Source organism: Anastrepha obliqua, chromosome 5, assembly GCF_027943255.1.
Source record: "Anastrepha obliqua isolate idAnaObli1 chromosome 5, idAnaObli1_1.0, whole genome shotgun sequence".
In the NCBI taxonomy this organism is placed as follows: Eukaryota; Metazoa; Arthropoda; class Insecta; order Diptera; family Tephritidae; genus Anastrepha; species Anastrepha obliqua.
Genome location: NC_072896.1, coordinates 21435948 through 21453239, shown reverse-complemented (window position 1 = coordinate 21453239; position 17292 = coordinate 21435948). Strand labels below are relative to the sequence as shown.

General features: G+C 39.4%; 1 protein-coding gene across 1 annotated transcript in view; it reads left to right on the top strand.

Moving 5' to 3' along the window:
* Window positions 1-17292, top strand: part of LOC129247765 (protein madd-4) — a 187616-nt gene that overhangs the window by 31306 nt on the left and 139018 nt on the right. Inside the window, exon 5 of the mRNA XM_054887054.1 lies at window positions 6195-6321. Within this exon, the coding sequence (XP_054743029.1) occupies window positions 6195-6321 (127 nt within the window). The remainder of the gene's footprint in view (window positions 1-6194; window positions 6322-17292) is intronic.

Sequence of the window (17292 nt, the reverse complement as noted above, 5' to 3'; positions counted from 1 at the left end):
AAGCAATTGCATAAGAAAAACTTACACCACAGCTTAAATGATGCATCTCAAAAAAGAACCAAGTATTTATTCCTACTTGTTTTCACATTTTAAAGCCTTTAAGAAGTTAGGGGTAGTCAGAGGCCCGAAAAAATTATGATTTTCAATAATTTTTTTTTGCCAGTCAATTTCTTTATTTTACAAAAATAAAAACATGTAATTAATGCATCATATTTCGACTTGACTTTAGCAAAATTTCAAAAAAAAAAAATTATAATTGTAAAATTTATCACTGTTTGTGTAGAGTTTCCCCAGAAGTCCCTTGTCGAGGAACTCACAAGTCTTTGGGCATTAATCTAAAATCAATCGGTCAAGAGAAATTAGTTTTATTAATAGATAATCTTGTGCCTGATCGAAGTTTTTTTTCAAAATTAACAAGATGGCGGTCCCAGAAAATATTTTTCGGATTTTCGAGAAAAAAAACCAACAGTTAATTGTTAAAAAAAAATTAAAGTTTTTGGAAAGAAATCGAGTTTTTTATGTTTTTCGAAAGCAGTATAAATTCCATTGGTTTTTAAAAAACACATTTTTGAGAAAAACGCGTTTAAAGTTTTGCGAACGCTCGAGCGCCCTTTGTTAATTGTTGAATAACTCGAAAAGCATTTGTCGGATTCAGATCAAATTTTCACACAATATTTTTAAGATATTTTACTTTAAGAAGGTGCAAACACAATCGATTTTTTGAAAATTCTGGACGTATGTAACCCCTTAATATTTTATTGGGTGTTCCTTATTATCAGTCAAAGCTTGAAGTCTATGTGGTGTTGAGTCAACCAGTTTTTTTGGCTAATCTACACTAATTTGATCCCACTTTTCCATTATAGCTCTTGTAAGATCAGATTTGATATGGATGCCATATTTTCTAATTGTATTTCATTTATTATCGATTAAATTGAAATCTAGTCTGGCTATTTATATTTTAATTTAATTATTCTTATTTATTTTATTTATTTATAAATAATTATTTTACACTATGAAAGGCACTAGGAGCTAAGACTATCGGCAGTGAACATTTATATGCTAACCCTGCTTGTACTATCTGTGATTTGTGCAAAGGCTCGGTAACTGAATAAAAGCGAAAGTCATCTTCAATTTGCAATCTTCTAGCGCTTTGAACCAATTTTTCTTGCAGAAACGTTTTTGTTCATTATTTTTTCGATCAGGGGATGGTTCCATGTGTAGAAGTTCAAACCACAAGTGGGGAAAGTACCTGATCGCCATTCACTTGGGAGTGGCGAGGGCAATTCTTCTGCATATGGCCCAAGCAGCTCACAACTTCCGGGCCCAAGTATCCTCAAGGTAGCTTCCGAACATCCGCTCGAGAGCGAGCTAATGTGAGAAGGGAATCCTGATGAGGCCACTCCGACAAATCCGGTTTACGGGCTTATCAGGATTGCATCGTCTGTTTACCATGTTAGGTGCGGCTGCAAACGGGCGTCGGCCTTGCAGAAAGCGGCTCGTCCAAGCCTTGAAATCTGTGCTAGTTCAGAAAGGGGTGGTACATCCTACCAGCACCTGCTTTGCGCTTATAACCAACGCACGAAAATTACCAGCGAATAATAGGTTAGCAAACAAGAATAAAAACGTTACGGAACAATTGTCTGCAAGGGTAATCAAGTTGTGAGGGATCCCCCTGCTTCGGTAGCACGCACAGCGGATTTGGCGGTGCAAAATTCATGTATACTCAACGAAAATTCAACTATAGCTGACACCCCAACCTGTTCACTGTGTGAACAGATGTTTACATTGGATATTGAAGATCTGGTAGCCCAACACTATAAGTAACGACGAACTATACGAGAGTTGCAAAATCCAGTCGATAGCTAACATGATAAAACTGCGAAAGTGGAGATGGATTGGGTATACGCTTCGCAAGGTCGCACATGAAATCGGGCGTCAAGCACTGGATTTGAGTACTGAAGGTGCGCGAGGTGGCCCTCCAAAAATATCTTGGAGGAGAACTGTCCAGAAGGAAGTTGAAACTTCGGGAAAAACTTGGAACGAAATCAAGATCCTTGCAAAAAATTAGAATCAGATGGAGGTGTTTTACAGAGACCACATGCTCCAGTGCGAGAAAATGATGATGATTCCTTCAATAAAGATCAAATTTCCGACTCCATTGGATGACGTATATGACTAAAACATAACGTTACCATACAAGAGTTGTGTGCTACTACAAGATGGCTCAAAATTAATCATAATTTTTGCAAAATTTGTCGTAAGTCAATCAGATTGGAGACTGAGAATAATTTTTTTGTTTTTTTTTTTTTTTTGTTTTTCTAGTAAAAAATATTTTCAAACTCAAAACAGGATGATTAATTTTGCACCACCTTGTTGTAGCTCACAACTCTGGAGGTTTGTGTCCCACATTATTTTCACACCATATATAAAGGATCCACCTTCTAATCCAAATGATTATATTTTTCTCATCTGTAAAAAGTACAGTCCCCCAAAACGGTGGTGTCTTATTTAGATGACCAAGCGCTAACTGCAATCCTGTACTGCAGTCTTCGGTTTGTTTATTTTGCTGGAAAAATTTAAGAGTAATAATAATAATTTTAATAGAGCAGAGAATTTTGAATATATTTTACAAGCAAATTGGAAAAACTTAACTACCATCGGCAACATTACTGCTTGCACGTTCTTGCTCGTAAAATAATAAGCAAATCAAAACACAAGAATGGGGGATGAAGTCTGTCAAGAGATTCCATTTCAAGTACAGTATGCCAGTGTTAGATTAGGTAGGTAAGTGAAATGGTTGAAGTCCTATTTTGGCACTCCTCAAGTAGCACTAAAGCGCCGTTTTGATACCATTATGCGACCTTCAACGGACAGATATCTACCGCCAACCAGAGGCGTTGATGTAACGGAGAAGATTGATGGCATTTACCGATGGCATTTACCGATGGCACCGAGAAACCTTAATCGTCTAGCTGCCAAACCCGAACATTTATAGAGAAAATGTTCAACAGTCTCCTTCTCTGAGCAATTAAGGAAGCGGTGGACTGGTTGCTTAATTCGGTAATTACCGTTAAGGAAGTAAATATTTACTCCAATAGCCAATCGGCAATTAGGGACTTGGGCTCGCTGTTTGTGCGTTTGAGATTGGTCGGGGAATGTCTGGCTCCTCTCTCAATTGCATCCGAATACTTCATCATCAGGCTCATTTGGGTTCCCGGGCACAGCGGCATAGAGGGAAACTGCTTGGCTGATGAGCTGGCCAGACAGGGAACTTTGGAGACGGTTTCGTCGCGAAATGAGAGAATTGGGGTTCCCCTGAGAACCTGTGGTCTGCTCCTGGAAAGATGGGCCCCGAGTCAACTCAGCGAGCGCTGGGCTAGTGCGCAAACGTGCAAGGTTGCGAGATCCTTCTGGCCACGGGTAGATCGGGGACGCTTAAGGGAACTCCTAAGGTTAACAAAGCCCCAGCTCACAAATTTGGTGGGCATCCTTACCGGACATTGGCCGTTAGGTGTTCACGCCGTAAGGCTTGGGATTGCCTCAAGTCCGTTCTGCAGAAACTGTCTGGAGGACGAAGTGGAATTATCTCAACACCTTCTTCTCAGCTGCCCTGCTCTCGTCTGGCAAAGACTTAGACATCTGGGCTCTCCCTTTTTCGCTACGCCTGCGGATATAGCCGGTGTAAATATTATAAATTTGGTGAAGTTCATTAGTAGCTGGTTACGGCTAACTACGAACGCAAATCAGCCCCGTCGGCGTCGTCGTAAAAGGTATGGTCATCATCGTCTCTAATCCCAAGGCTCCTTCTTCCTTCCCATCTGCTTTCTCCTCTCCCATGTATGGCACCACAACGGACGAATTTCTTAATATTTGTCCAAGTGAGCCCTTAGCTAGGGCAGCCATTGAACCTAACCTAACCTAACCTCCTTCTCTGAAAGTTTCCCACAGCTTCGGCAATGAGGATTAAAAAATAAACCTAGCTTTTCTGCGAGTGTACCGATCGTCCAATGATCGGTAAACACAGCTACGAGTTTGTAAGTTGAATAGCGTGAAGTCCCAAGAACTTTCTGCGTCTTGCGTTTGTGTTACTGGGGCTAAATGGTTTTCGAAATAGCACACGAACAAATGGAGCTCAGTCGGCTAGGCTTTGCTGAGAAGTTGTGCAATTCACTTTCAGCAAGAGTCAGGGAGATGCCCACATCCGGGTAGGGGACCCCGTTAGCAATTTAGTCGATTACTTTCTGGCAAGCATCGGCATTTTCAGTTCCCTCTATATTCTGCTGTCCTGGAATCCAGATCAGGGAAGTGCTACCTGCACACCCAAGAGATTTGATCTACTCCTTACAGAAGTCGATCAGTTTGGATCTGCACCATGGCGTCGTCAGAGCCTTGATCACAGCTGGACTATCGCAAACAATGTTAATATCTCCCTCGCTCCTGCGCTTTGTACACATTTTACATATCGGCAGGATCGCAAAGACTTCTTAATGAAAAACACTTGCAGCATTCGGCAGTTTTAAAGAAATAGTGTCAGATTATTTAGGTGAAATCTGCATTGAAAAGTATAAGATTTGAGTCTGTACATTTAATAAAAAAATATATGCATATGAAATCAAAATAAAAAAATTAACAGCGTCAGTCTCGTTACTTAATAGCCACACCCAGTATATTTAGGGTGTATACAATTAAGCCATTCACACTTAATAATCCATATTGTGAATTCCTCTGCAGGGAATGCTTACCGTTGTATCCACATTACATCCATGCAGGTGCGCTCATACGCGTGTCATATGCCACTCAAGCACCTTCGCGTACGCTGTGTATTCCAACCGGCACCCAGACAATATATTGATTCAAATCTGCTTAGAAAGCGTGTCATCATCGTGCAATTCCGCGCAACTCTGTCCACACTGCATTCTCGATAACTGCCTGGGCGTTGCGTCAGCAGACAGACATGCATAAGTCATACATACGAAGGTAGTTTGAAAAGTCTAGGCAAAGTCTGAGAGATGGCACTACTGACGCACATCGCAAAATTAATGGAATAAGGATTTCAACTCATTTCACATCCCTACTATTCTCCAGACTTCACTCTTTCGGATACCTTGGACTACGATTTACTCCCCAATTTAAAGAAATGACTGATGGCAAAAAGATTTTATTCAAACGAAGAGGTGATTGTAGCAAGGAATGGGTATTTTTCAGACTTTGATCAGTCCTATTATTCGTAAGGGATCAACAAACTATAAGTAGCATAGCGTTGGATGAAGTGATAAGCCTAAAAGAAGACTATGTTGAAAAATAAAAAAAAGTTTTCCCCAAACAATTAAATAATTTTAATTTTTGCACGGACTTTGCAAACGACTCTCGTACAGCAGTCATGCATTTCTTCAAATGTGCATATGTATACATGAATGTATGCATGTATGCATGTATGTACTTACCCATATAAGTCAGCTATTATGTTAATGCTACCCTATAATTCAGTTGTGTCGCGCTCGCTGGTGCTCACTGACGTTTTGCTGGTTGAGGTTTGCCTGGAGCGCTCATATTAATGGGGCGGACCACTTGCAGAGTCTCAAGTATATGAGAAGGATGCGCCGGCATGCCATGCTTCAACTCAGCACAAACATAGCCATGTAGTTTCTTGCAAGTGCGCTGGCATGCGTTCCGTCATTGTGTTGCAAGAGCGTGAACGTGGGCGTCTGCTGTTATGTCGAGTAACATGACCGCCCCTCCTTCTTTGTGCACCATTGTTTTATTGCAGCCACTTAAGTACTTAAATTCTACAATGACTTTGCGTGCCTCCGCGTCGCCTGGGGCACTAGCGCTGCGCTTGAGTTTTTAAGTTTGTCACTTGGCGCCATTACCGCCGACGCACCCTTTTCCGGACCCCGCGCACTCGACTTATTCAGTCTTGCTGCGAAAACTTTCGCCTTGTTTGGTGTCGGTTTTGGTTTTTTTTTATTGAATTTACACTTTCATTGATAAAATGATTGTAAGTAGTTTTATCTGGTTACACACACACACACACACACACACCTTTAATGTTTCCTTACACCATTTTCGATTTTACATTTACCATTTACCACTTTTTTCACCTTTTATTCATAGCTTTCTCTGCTTTTTCCGTCTAACTGTGATTGTGCTACAAATTTTCTTGTTCTCTTCTTTCTCGTTTTGTTCACCCGCAGGCTACAAGATGTCTCGTCCTGTGTGTCGAAATCGTGTCACTGGCGTGGAAGTCGAGAATGCCATGTGCAGTGGTCCCCAGCCGGAACCATCGGTGCTACTTTGCAACACGCACACCTGTCCACCAAGGTAAGTTTTGTGCTGTGCTGCCATTGGCAACATTAGCTGCAATCTTGTCTGTCTCTCTATGTCTGTTTATCCTTTCGTCCGCCTGCCTGCCATCCACAATGCTCGCTTTTGTTGGCCCACACTGCTTTCGGTGCGGAAGTCTTACAAAAACGATGAAGCATTTTACTTTTATTGCCATGTGACCAGTATCTATGTACGTTTTATTGTTCCTTCTTTTGCCAAGACCTAGTTTTAAAGGTCGTTTGTTCGAAAAAGTTTAAAGAGCCTGAAGAAAAATGAATGCTTTAAAAATAACTAATGGCTTTAGGACTTAAAGGTGCATCATAAAAGCGCAAGATTTAAGCTTTTAAAGTTTGGTTAATATTTTGGCATGAAATAGCAAATTCATGAGGTGCATATATAAGGTGGCGCAAAATTAATCACCCTATCGAAAGAGTCGAGGGTGAAGTAAGGTGATCCACTTGGCTCAACTCGTGTTTGCTCTGGAGAACTTTGCGCGGAGGTCTGGTATATGACCGAATGGCTCTATAATGGAGGAGGAGCTGGGCCAAACACCCAACAGGAGTTATTTTTTTTTTATATGTACCAATATCGCACCTGCGAAAAAGGATGTTCTAAGACTTGAGAACGCAGCCAGAAGCTCAGGCCTCCGCATAAACAACTCAAAAACTAAAAATTTGTGCACTGGAAAAATACCAATTTAATATAAATCTGTCATATCGATAGGCAGTTACACTTTTGAGCGGGTGACGTAGTTGAGATATCTTGGACCAATCATCTCTGCAGAAGGAATATCCAAACAAGAAGTTAGTGTGAGGCTCTAGGCGGCAAAAGTGGCTTTCTGTTTGCTATACAAAACTCTAGGCTGTTCGTTTCTTTCTAAACGAACGAAGCTAAAACTTTACAAAACAATAAATAGCCCTTGCGTTACTTGTGCTTCTGAAACCTGGGAGATGTGTAAGGCGTGTGAAGAAAAGCTTAAAATATTTGAGCAATACAAAAAGCCTGCGCCGTAACCTTAGACCAGTGCGGATAGATCACGTCAGCCAACTATCCGCCTATGTTACAACGATGAATGCACAGCTGAGCTAAACGACCTCCAACTGGCGGACTACATCAGGCTTCAGCGTCTGGACATGTTCTGAGGATGGATCCCAACGAAATTGCAAACAAATTTTACAACAGTAACCTGTATGTGGCTTATAAAAGAGGTAATCCAAGGAAAACCCGTATTGACACAGTTAATGACGACACCAAGATCTTTGGACTGAAAAACTGGAGAATGCCTGCAAAGGATCGAGAATACTTGATCGAAACTATGGAGGGAGGCTAACGTTCAATTCGGACCATCGCGCAAAAGTTGATAACGAAGATGATTATAAAGGAATTCATGAGAATATGCAGGCTTATTGAAAGTAGAAAACCAAAATTCTTACGCCATTTAAATATTTTGTCTGTCATTTGAATTTCACAAAATAATATTTTAAGATCTATCAATTCATTCTTTGTTAGCAGCCATTTGAAGTTGAGGTGTCGGTGTATTTTTTTACAATGGAAAGAATCGAACATTGTGCGGCAATAAACTTCTCTGATTTTTCAGATTCAGAGATTTTTAACACCAACCGAAATTAATTTAAAAAAAATGTAGAAAGTGCTAAGGAACTCGCTCCTTCAGTTTCAACTGTGCATCGAGGGACTTTAGAATTTAAAAGTGGTCGCATAAGCGTTGAAGTTGTACCATTTAGTGGGCCTCCAAAACGTACAAAAACAGCTGAAATCATTGAGCGAGTCTATGACATTATTTTGAGAAGATCTCCGTTTGATTAAGCATGAAATTGCTGATATCGGTGACAGCTCAGATAAGCGAGTAGTCCACGTTTTAAACGAAAAAAAAACATATTGCAAAGCTGCCATATTCAATTCAACAAAAACTTAATCGAAAACCTTTTTGTCAGATTAATTTGCAACGACTTGATAAAAAATAGATTTATTTTGAATAAAATATTGTAGATCTTGGGCTTTATTTTATGATTTGAACTTGCCTTCTTGATCCTAAACTGAAACGAAAATGTTAACAATGCACTGAAAAAACTGGTCGTTGTGCTCCAAAACAGGTGAAGTCAGAACGATCAGCAAACATCCGCTAATACCACAACGATCAGTTTTTTTATATGAAAAAGAAAATGTATTGATTGGTTAGCTTCAGAAATGTGAAATAGTTTAGTTTGAACTTTATTGAACTTTTGAATCAGCTGCGTAGAAAAATTTGTGAGCCAATAGCTGGTTTACAAAAAACAAAAGTAATTTTTCATGGAGACAACGAACAAGAAGATATGGACATGAATACAAAAACCAGCTTTGCTAAACTTTTGTTTTTATTTTTATTACTTTTCTTATTATTTTATTTAATTTATTTAAATTTTTTTTAATTAATAATAATCTAGAAATACAGTATTTCTTATAGACTATGAAAAAAAGATTATTGCTAAGCAATCCAGCTCAATCAAGCGCATCTTCTGTCAATTAAAATAACAATTCCAGATTTCGCAGTTGAAAAATGGAATAGTCACGGAGGGGATGGGGAGGATTCTCTTAGTGATTGCCGCTTCATTTCTACTTCATAACATCGCGAAATTTATGAAAGTTCCAGATTTGGAGCGGCTGAGGAAAATTTAAAACGATGAAAAGTGGATGGTGCCCGAAATGGATAAAATCAATGATTCTGACTGTAAACGCGGTAAAAATAAGGAAGTCTAGCCTTGTAAGTAAGGCAGACTCAATTAACCAATTTTTATGATGGAAATTGGAAAAAAAATTTTATAAGCCAAAAAATGTCAAAACTAAAACAAATACCCTGATTAATAAAAGTTGAAAGTGTGGAAAGTTTTACAACTACTTTCTTATGCTACTTAACCCATTGACGCAATCGAGAAGTAGGAAAAAAGGGACGTAAGTCTATCCTCTTTCTAGAAATGTAGTAAGAAATTGCAAAAATGAAATAATTTTATATTATTTTATGAATGGTAATTAATTTAACATACGAGACTTTGTTTGTGTTACCATTGGGAGGGATTTTTATATGGCGGGTCCCAAACACAGCGCACAAGCAGCTATCCTGGGATGTTTCACCTTCTCACGTTGGCTCGCTCTCGAACGGGCGTTCGGGTGAATTCTGCCTTTTCCAAACTGGATATAGAAGCAAAGCGAATGGGTCTGGTGGTCAACGAGGACAAAAAGGTATCTTCTGTCATCAAACAAACACTCGGCGCTTTCGCGTATCGGCACCCCCATCACTGGTGGCAGTTATGACTTCGAGATTATAAGAGGCTTCGTTTATTTAGGGACCAGCATTAACACCTATAAATATGTCAGCCTAGAAAGCCAACCTAGAATCTCTCTTGCCAACAAGTGCTACTTTGGACTAAGTAGGCAACTGATCAGTAAAGTCCTCTCTCGACGAACACAACTAACACTATACAAGACTCTCATCATGCCCGGCGAATATCGCAGACGATGGAACGATGAGCTGTATGAGCTTTACGACGACATAGACATAGCGCAGCGAATAAAGATCCAGCTGCTACGTTAGCTGGGTCATGTCGTCCGAATCAATAAAAGCGCTACGGCTCGGAAAGTATTCGATGCGTTACCAGCTGGTGGTAGCAGAGGAAGAGGAAGGCCTGTTTTAATCTATGTACGAATTTTGGATATTGCCTGTGCCATATCGTCCTAAGCCTAAATGGTTGGGTTTTCGACCTTTTTAGTTTTCCCCTCAGAAAGTATTTGATTGTCGTTGGAATTGATTTTATCCAATATCACAAGTCGTTCCTTTCCGGGTGAAACTCACTACTATCAGCATACGATTTAAATCAAAATTCGTTTAAATAAAGCTATACTTTTGTTTGCTAAAAAGAATCAACCAAAGGATGGGCCGTCTCGGGCTCTTTCCAGCATTGCAAAATTTCGATAGCCTTCCGAAGAGACAAGAGACTCACTACACAACTTCGCCCTCCTCCGATGTGGTCCGATCTCGAAATCCGTTGCCGATAAGTGACGCACGCCAACATTTTCGCCTGATTTCAATGAAGTGCCGCACGATTCGTTTTATTCCGTCTTTTCTTTTCATTTTATCTTTTAGGAAATGAACAGACTTAACGCGTTACGTTTTTTGGCACAACAAAAACAGTTTTGCCTGCAAATTTTTTTAGCGAAAATTTTCATTTATGTGCTTTAGATTGCTTTTTCGTTAGAATTTGTGCTGAAATGAAAAGTGACTTTTTCAAAAAGACACATCACAAATTTATTAGGTAGCTCAAGGTGGCTGACACAGCGTGAAAATTAAAGATCTTACATCCCTTATAATTATTGCTTCATGAGCAAATGCTTGTTTGGAATTTTCAAACTTTTTCAACTATTCTCAATTTTTATCGCGTGAATTTATAGCAATTATTCAATGCTTTTATTTTACTCGGGGATTTCTAGGATTTCCTAGCAAGTGCTTGTGTTTATTAATACAACCCAATGCAGATGTTGTGAAGATGGCTAAATTTAACGAATTAAACACCCACGGTATTCACCGAATTTGGCACCCACCGGCAATTATTTCTTCAATTCTTTCGTGGAAAGCATTTTTCGTCAAATGGAGGAGCGTTACAGCTGTAGAAAAGCATTTTGCAGATCTTCCGGGAAATCATTAAAGAAATGGCATGCAATTATTCATATTCGTTTCCTCTATGAAAAATACATGGACATACTAATTTTTATGACAATCGGTTGAACGGTTCAGAAGTTGCTACTCTGCAGCGCCACCTGGTGGCGAGTGGCATCAATGAGAATATTCTACAAACCTTCTCCGTGGAAAAGTACATATATATACCAATTTTTGTAATAATCGGTCCGGTATTTTTTGAGTTCATCGATGACATACAGACAAACATTCATTTTTATATATTATATAATAAAAGACTAACATTCATTTATTTTTGCTTACTTACTTTTCGACCAACCAGTATTAATTGACAATTAAAACATTTTTAAATGCTTTGTTCGCCTGTTTGCATATATTAATCTCCGGAATGGATAAACAGAATTTGACGGACCTTTACTTTATATATGCATTTTCTCAAAATATTACTCCCCAAGTGGCGCTGGCACCTTTGGAATGTATTTAAAAATTTTGTTCATAGACGTAGAGTCAAACACCTCAAAGCAAATACTTTTCCAAAAAATTAGCCCACTAGATGGCGCTAGTATCGAAATATCTTAAAAACCATTCGTTGCCATATTCACAAAGAGATATCAAAGCTCAGTTCACCAGCCAAGTCAAACAATCAGAAGAGGAAACAGGCACTGGTTGGCCATCTACCGCAGACGAGTCCCACAGGCAGACTAAAGTACAAACAAGAAATATTAAAAACCAGTGAGGCATGCAGCCATGCAGGATCGCCCGATTAGAGAACATGTTTCAACTTTAAAAATGTAACTATGAAATACTTTCAGTTCCTTAACAAGGAATTAGGCAATAAAGCTAAAGGCAGATTAAATAACTAAAATGTTTCTGTTTTTGTTTGTCGACTAAAGGTCATTACTGCTGTGTATACGAATGTTGCATGTTGCGTGCTTACTGATTTCGCTACACTAACAATATATTATAAAAGTAACGGGTGTTGCTGAAACATAGAAAAGTTTTATGCACAAACCAAGACTCGAAAAATTGATAAAAAGTGAAAATGAATTTTGAAAATTCACATTGAGTTGAAAGTAGTCGTTCGTCTGGGCAGCATTCTCGAATTTGCCATGCGTGGAATTTTGGTTTACATTGACTGAATTGTACCAGTTATTTAAATAGCTTAAGAAAAAGCAAGCATAGCTCCGAGGACTGCAGTGTATCCATGTGCTGTGAGCTATACGCTTATGTAGTGCTTTTTAAACGGTGTCCGACGAGAGCTGCTCTAGTAATATCTGGCATCTGCCCTATAAGCGCGTCTACTCGTGCGGCGTTTCGAGAAAATTGCAATTGCAATGAGCAGCAAACAAGCTGAGTTATCTCTAAAAAAGGGCATTGGATGCACAAATGCGTTTCCAACAGAAAACTTTGTCTAACGAGGCCGCATGAAGAAGTGGACTTTCACCTGGCCCACTTCTTGATTGGACATTGCTGCTTCAAGGCATAGTTACATAGGTTCTACTACGATGAAAACATTATAGAAGATGCTCATCACATATTCTTCACACACTCGCACCTCCGTTCTGCAAAAGAAAACCTCCATAGAGCCTTTTGCGAACTTTCTTTGCCGAAAACACTCATGCAACCTCGAAGGAAAAAGGAAATGCAGCAAGCGACTTAGTGGCCGAGACTATGGAGGAGGAAGAGAGTCGTCAGGAAAGACTGTGATACAGCAAAGGCGGCTAATCGCCTTTCGTCTCCGCGATGTAGTACTTGACGTTGGGAGATGTTGTAAAATAACAGGCCTAGCCTGCTCAGCAGGTCACTTGAGGGTAGCACGCTAAAAACCAGCTACTTAAAGAGATGCAGAGTTAATTTGACAGTGTAGAGGTCCTACTATGCGCCTTCTTTGACATAGAGGAAGATTTTGTGCACGTTTCGCGCACAGACGAATCGCTATGCAACCACTGGGGGATAGAAAAGTGCAAGAAAGATAACTGTGACTGCATAGTTGCTCTGAGCTAGAAAAGCTGAGACCGCTGTGGACGGTAGTGACTTACAACTAAGAAGCAAAGAATGATGACCACAAGTGGAGTTCTATTACTCCATTTGTGGAGTTCTATTATTCCTCTTGTGGAGCCTAGTTGTTGGTCTTCTGCTAGCTGGGAATGGAATCCATTCTCAAGAATATGCCGGCTATTCAGCCATAAGGGAAATTTGTAGACATTAATTTTGATAAGATTCTTAAACCTGCCTAAAAAAATTGACTCAGCATTAACACTTCTAGAGATTCATTTCTTTTGTCAGTAAGAAAGGTTTACAGAAACGAAAGCAATAAAGCTGAATTGTGTTGAAAGTGATATAGTTCATAAATTAAGATGTCTTTAGATTAATGCGTCATACCAGAGATCAAAATTCTACAAAACATCCAAGCCCATGCAAAGAAGGCTCTCGTGATGTGCAAAGCTCTGAAACACAATTTCTGGTGTTGTGGCCAAAGAAGGGACCTTGATGATGATTACTTCTGTAGCCACCTATGAAGCGTGAATGTTGTTAGAGGACTGCTCCATCGATTGTGAGAAGGCCACCTGTCAAGCTCGAATGCCTACAAAGATTTACCCACTTGCCCGATGTCTTTGGTCGTGGCGAAACTCACAGTAATGCCACAGCGCACATCTTACTATGAACAGGACGCCAAAGGAGTCCTACTAAATAGGGCGAAAAAGGTTTTGGAAATTGTATTTGATAGAGATCGGAAACTAAACAAATAAATAATTGGTGCGCGCACTCCCGTTATTTGTGGCGTTCGTCTCCAAACGGCAAATGGTTTTTTATGAAGAGCTTTTTCATGGCAGAAAAATCCACAGAGGTTTGCCATTGCCTGCCAAGGGGCGATCCGCTATTAGAAAACAACTCAGGAACTACTGAAACTAAAATAAATTAAATTCCCATTGGATAAAAAACTATTTACCCCAAAAAACACCCGTTACAAATTTACATTATTTGCCCCCTTTCACTGGACACGTTTCAACTTCCTGTTATTGTTTTACTTTCTGCTGTTTTTCATTGTCCTTGGCCACATTGTTGGAACGCATTAAATGGATTTTTTTTTTCAGTTCTCTGCGTTTCTTGTTAACGCGTCAGCTCTCTGTATGAAACTGTCCAACTACTGATGCCTTCCTTCACATGCGTCTTTCGCACCTCCACTTTCGCTGAAATTTTACGACCCAACTTGTTTTTCTCAGTTCAATTTCCTGCCCCATTTGCATATAAGTTGAACATATGAACTTGTTTTGGTTGGAGCAACATCAGCAGGCTTGTATGTATGCATGTGTGGGGGTGTGTGTTCGACACTCTCCTACTCAAGCGCAAATGCATACGAGGAAGACAATGCAGAAGTGTATAACTTTGTATGAATGCGAATCTATTCTAACAATGCAATTCAGCAAGAAGAAGATTGTGTGGCACCAAAATGTCTTCAAAGAAAGTTGTTAGAATGTGAAAGTTCTTTATAGACACTGGGTCAGTTGTAGATGAGTAAATACACGCATAGATTTTTTTTGTACAGAAATAAGTACATTTGAACACTCAAACATATGTGACTCGAATGGTGGAAAATGTTCGCTCACTTGGATGAACTTTTTTGTAAATCCATTTCTTTATTGCGATCTGGTTTTTAAGCATTAAGCAATTTTTTACTTAAAGCTATTAGGTGCGCAACTAAGTTCTCGCTGTTTGCCAATAGATGCCGCCAGTAGTGTGTGCTAGTCGATTCTAACATAACCTAAACGTCATAAACCAAGCTTAGACATATGGTAAACACACTACTTCGATACATTAGTGATTTTGTTTTTGTATCATATACTTTTGGTTTTGTGAAAATGTCTGATTTTGTGCCGAATAATCGTCATTTGCGGGAAGTGTTGATTTTCCTCTTTCATTCGAAAAAACGGCGGCTGAAGCGCATCGAGAGCTACAAAAAGTTTATGGAGATGCTGCTTTAAGTAAAACAACGTGCCGAGATTGGTTCCGTCGCTTCAAAGACGGTGATTTTAATGGTGATGACCCCTCCGCTTGAAGGAAGGGCAAAAACCTTCGAAGACGCTGAATTGGAGGCATTGCTCCACGGGTGAGGATCCGTGTCAAACGCAAGAAGAGCTTGCGTCAGTATTAGGAGTTACCCGGCAATGCTTGCTTCGTGAATGATTCAGAAACATGGGACTTGGATTCCTTATGAGTTAAAACCAATGGATGTGGAACGTCGTTTTTTCGCCTGTAAACAACTGCTCCAGCGACAAAAAAGGAAGGGTTTTCTTCATCACATTGTGACGGGTGATGAAAAATGGATTCATTACAGCAATCCACAGAAAAGAAAGTCATGGGGACTGCCCGGTCATGCTTGTACGTCGTCACCTCGGCCAAATATTCACACTGCGAAGGTTATGCTATGTATATATTTGGTGGGACCAAGTCCTCACCTCACCCACCATATTCTCCAGATATTACGCCGTCCGATTATCACCTGTTTCGATCGATGGCACATCGTTTAGCTGACCAGCAGTTCCATTCATATGAAGACATCAAAAAGATGAATAGTTTTACTGCGACAGTATACGAGATCTGCCAGGAAGATGGGAAAAAGTAGTAGCCAGCGATGGGCAATATTTTCAATGATTCACTTGTAAAAAATTTTTCAGAATAAAGTTGTATTTTCATCAAAAAAAACAGCGAGAACTTAGTTACGTAGTCGACTTTCTCTTTAGTCTGGTGAAGGTTATGGGATTTGCAATTACTTCTGTGAGTGTGATTGGTTGGAGTCGTGATTTGTTTGATGTGTCATAGTTTCTTATTTCTTCAATTATTGTGGGTACTTTGGTACTGAGGAATGCTTGAAATCATTCTGTGGGTGTTTCAATGATGGAGCGCCCCAAAATTGAATGTCATATCGCCCGTAAGTTGAATTCATATCGATTTCAAGATAGCTGAGTAAACTGAGAGCGTACTTTCGAGAGAAACATGACAATTTCGATGTAGTAACCAATAAAGGCTTCTGAGTTTTATTCCTCGAGACTTCCGTTTGTAAAAATACGGGCTTTGCATGTAAGTTTCCATGCATCTTTAGAGACAAACCCCATACGTTTCGCAAGTGTTTTCGTTAGGCAGTCCCCGGTGATGTTACCAGCCACTGGTGGCATTAGATGGTGCTGCATTACCGAAAGTAGTTAGTTCTCATGTGGAATCATGAAAAATTATAAAATGTGCATTTTTCAGATGACTGGATACTGTTTGACGGTTTTTTATCTGTCACTGGTGTTGACGATAAAAAACTTTAAATTTTATTATTTCGAAATGCCTTTTTAAAGCTACTACTGGGGATGCAATTTTTTCAATTCTCATGTTCCCGGGCTTTTCGGGATTTCGTTTTTTACAATCCCGGAATCGGGATTTAAATATTTGTTGTTTTGAAGCAACTTAACTCGAACAAATTCATGAATCTCGAATTGTTGGCAAATAATCCCGAAAATTGCGGAACTGAAAATAACAGGGTCTCAGGATTGGCACACTAGTTACCATCTTCTGCCTTTTAAGAGCCCAAACTTGGTAAATTTTCAAGAATTTTCTTTCAATAAAGTGTGATATGTTTTGATAATACTTATACAGGGTGGGCCAAATAAGACCTACTAATGTTAAACACAAACAACTTTTCCAATAATCATTTATTTTGGTTAATTGTTTTTATACATTGAATATATTTTATGGAAATTATGTATGAATTATTACATCAGACAAATGTCCACCATTTTTCTCGATACAAAGATTGGTTCTTTTTAACGCGTTTTCCATTACACCACATAATGTTTCTGGTTGAAGGCTCAGTATTTCGTCTCGAATATTTTGCTTCAGCTGTCTAATAGTCTCTGGTTTATTAAGATACATTTTGTCTTTTAAATATCCCCATAAAAAGAAGTCGGGCGTGGTCAAATCTGGCGAACGAGGTGGCCAAGGGAAATCTGAATTTTTGGAAATCAGACGTTCGCCAAAAATTTCACGCAGCAGGTCCATAGTTTGCCTAGCAGTATGCGCAATTGCTCCATCCTGTTGAAACCACACATTAGGATATTGCTCCGCCATTGGCCGCAAAAAGTTTTCAATCAATGTTCTGTGAGAGGCTCCTGAAATCAATTCCGTCGTTTCATCCTCATTTTCGAAGAAATATGGACCGATAACTCTAGTGGCCATATCAAAGCATTATTTAAAAAATCAATTTGTGTGGCTAATTGTGTAAGAATAGAAAAACTCGATAA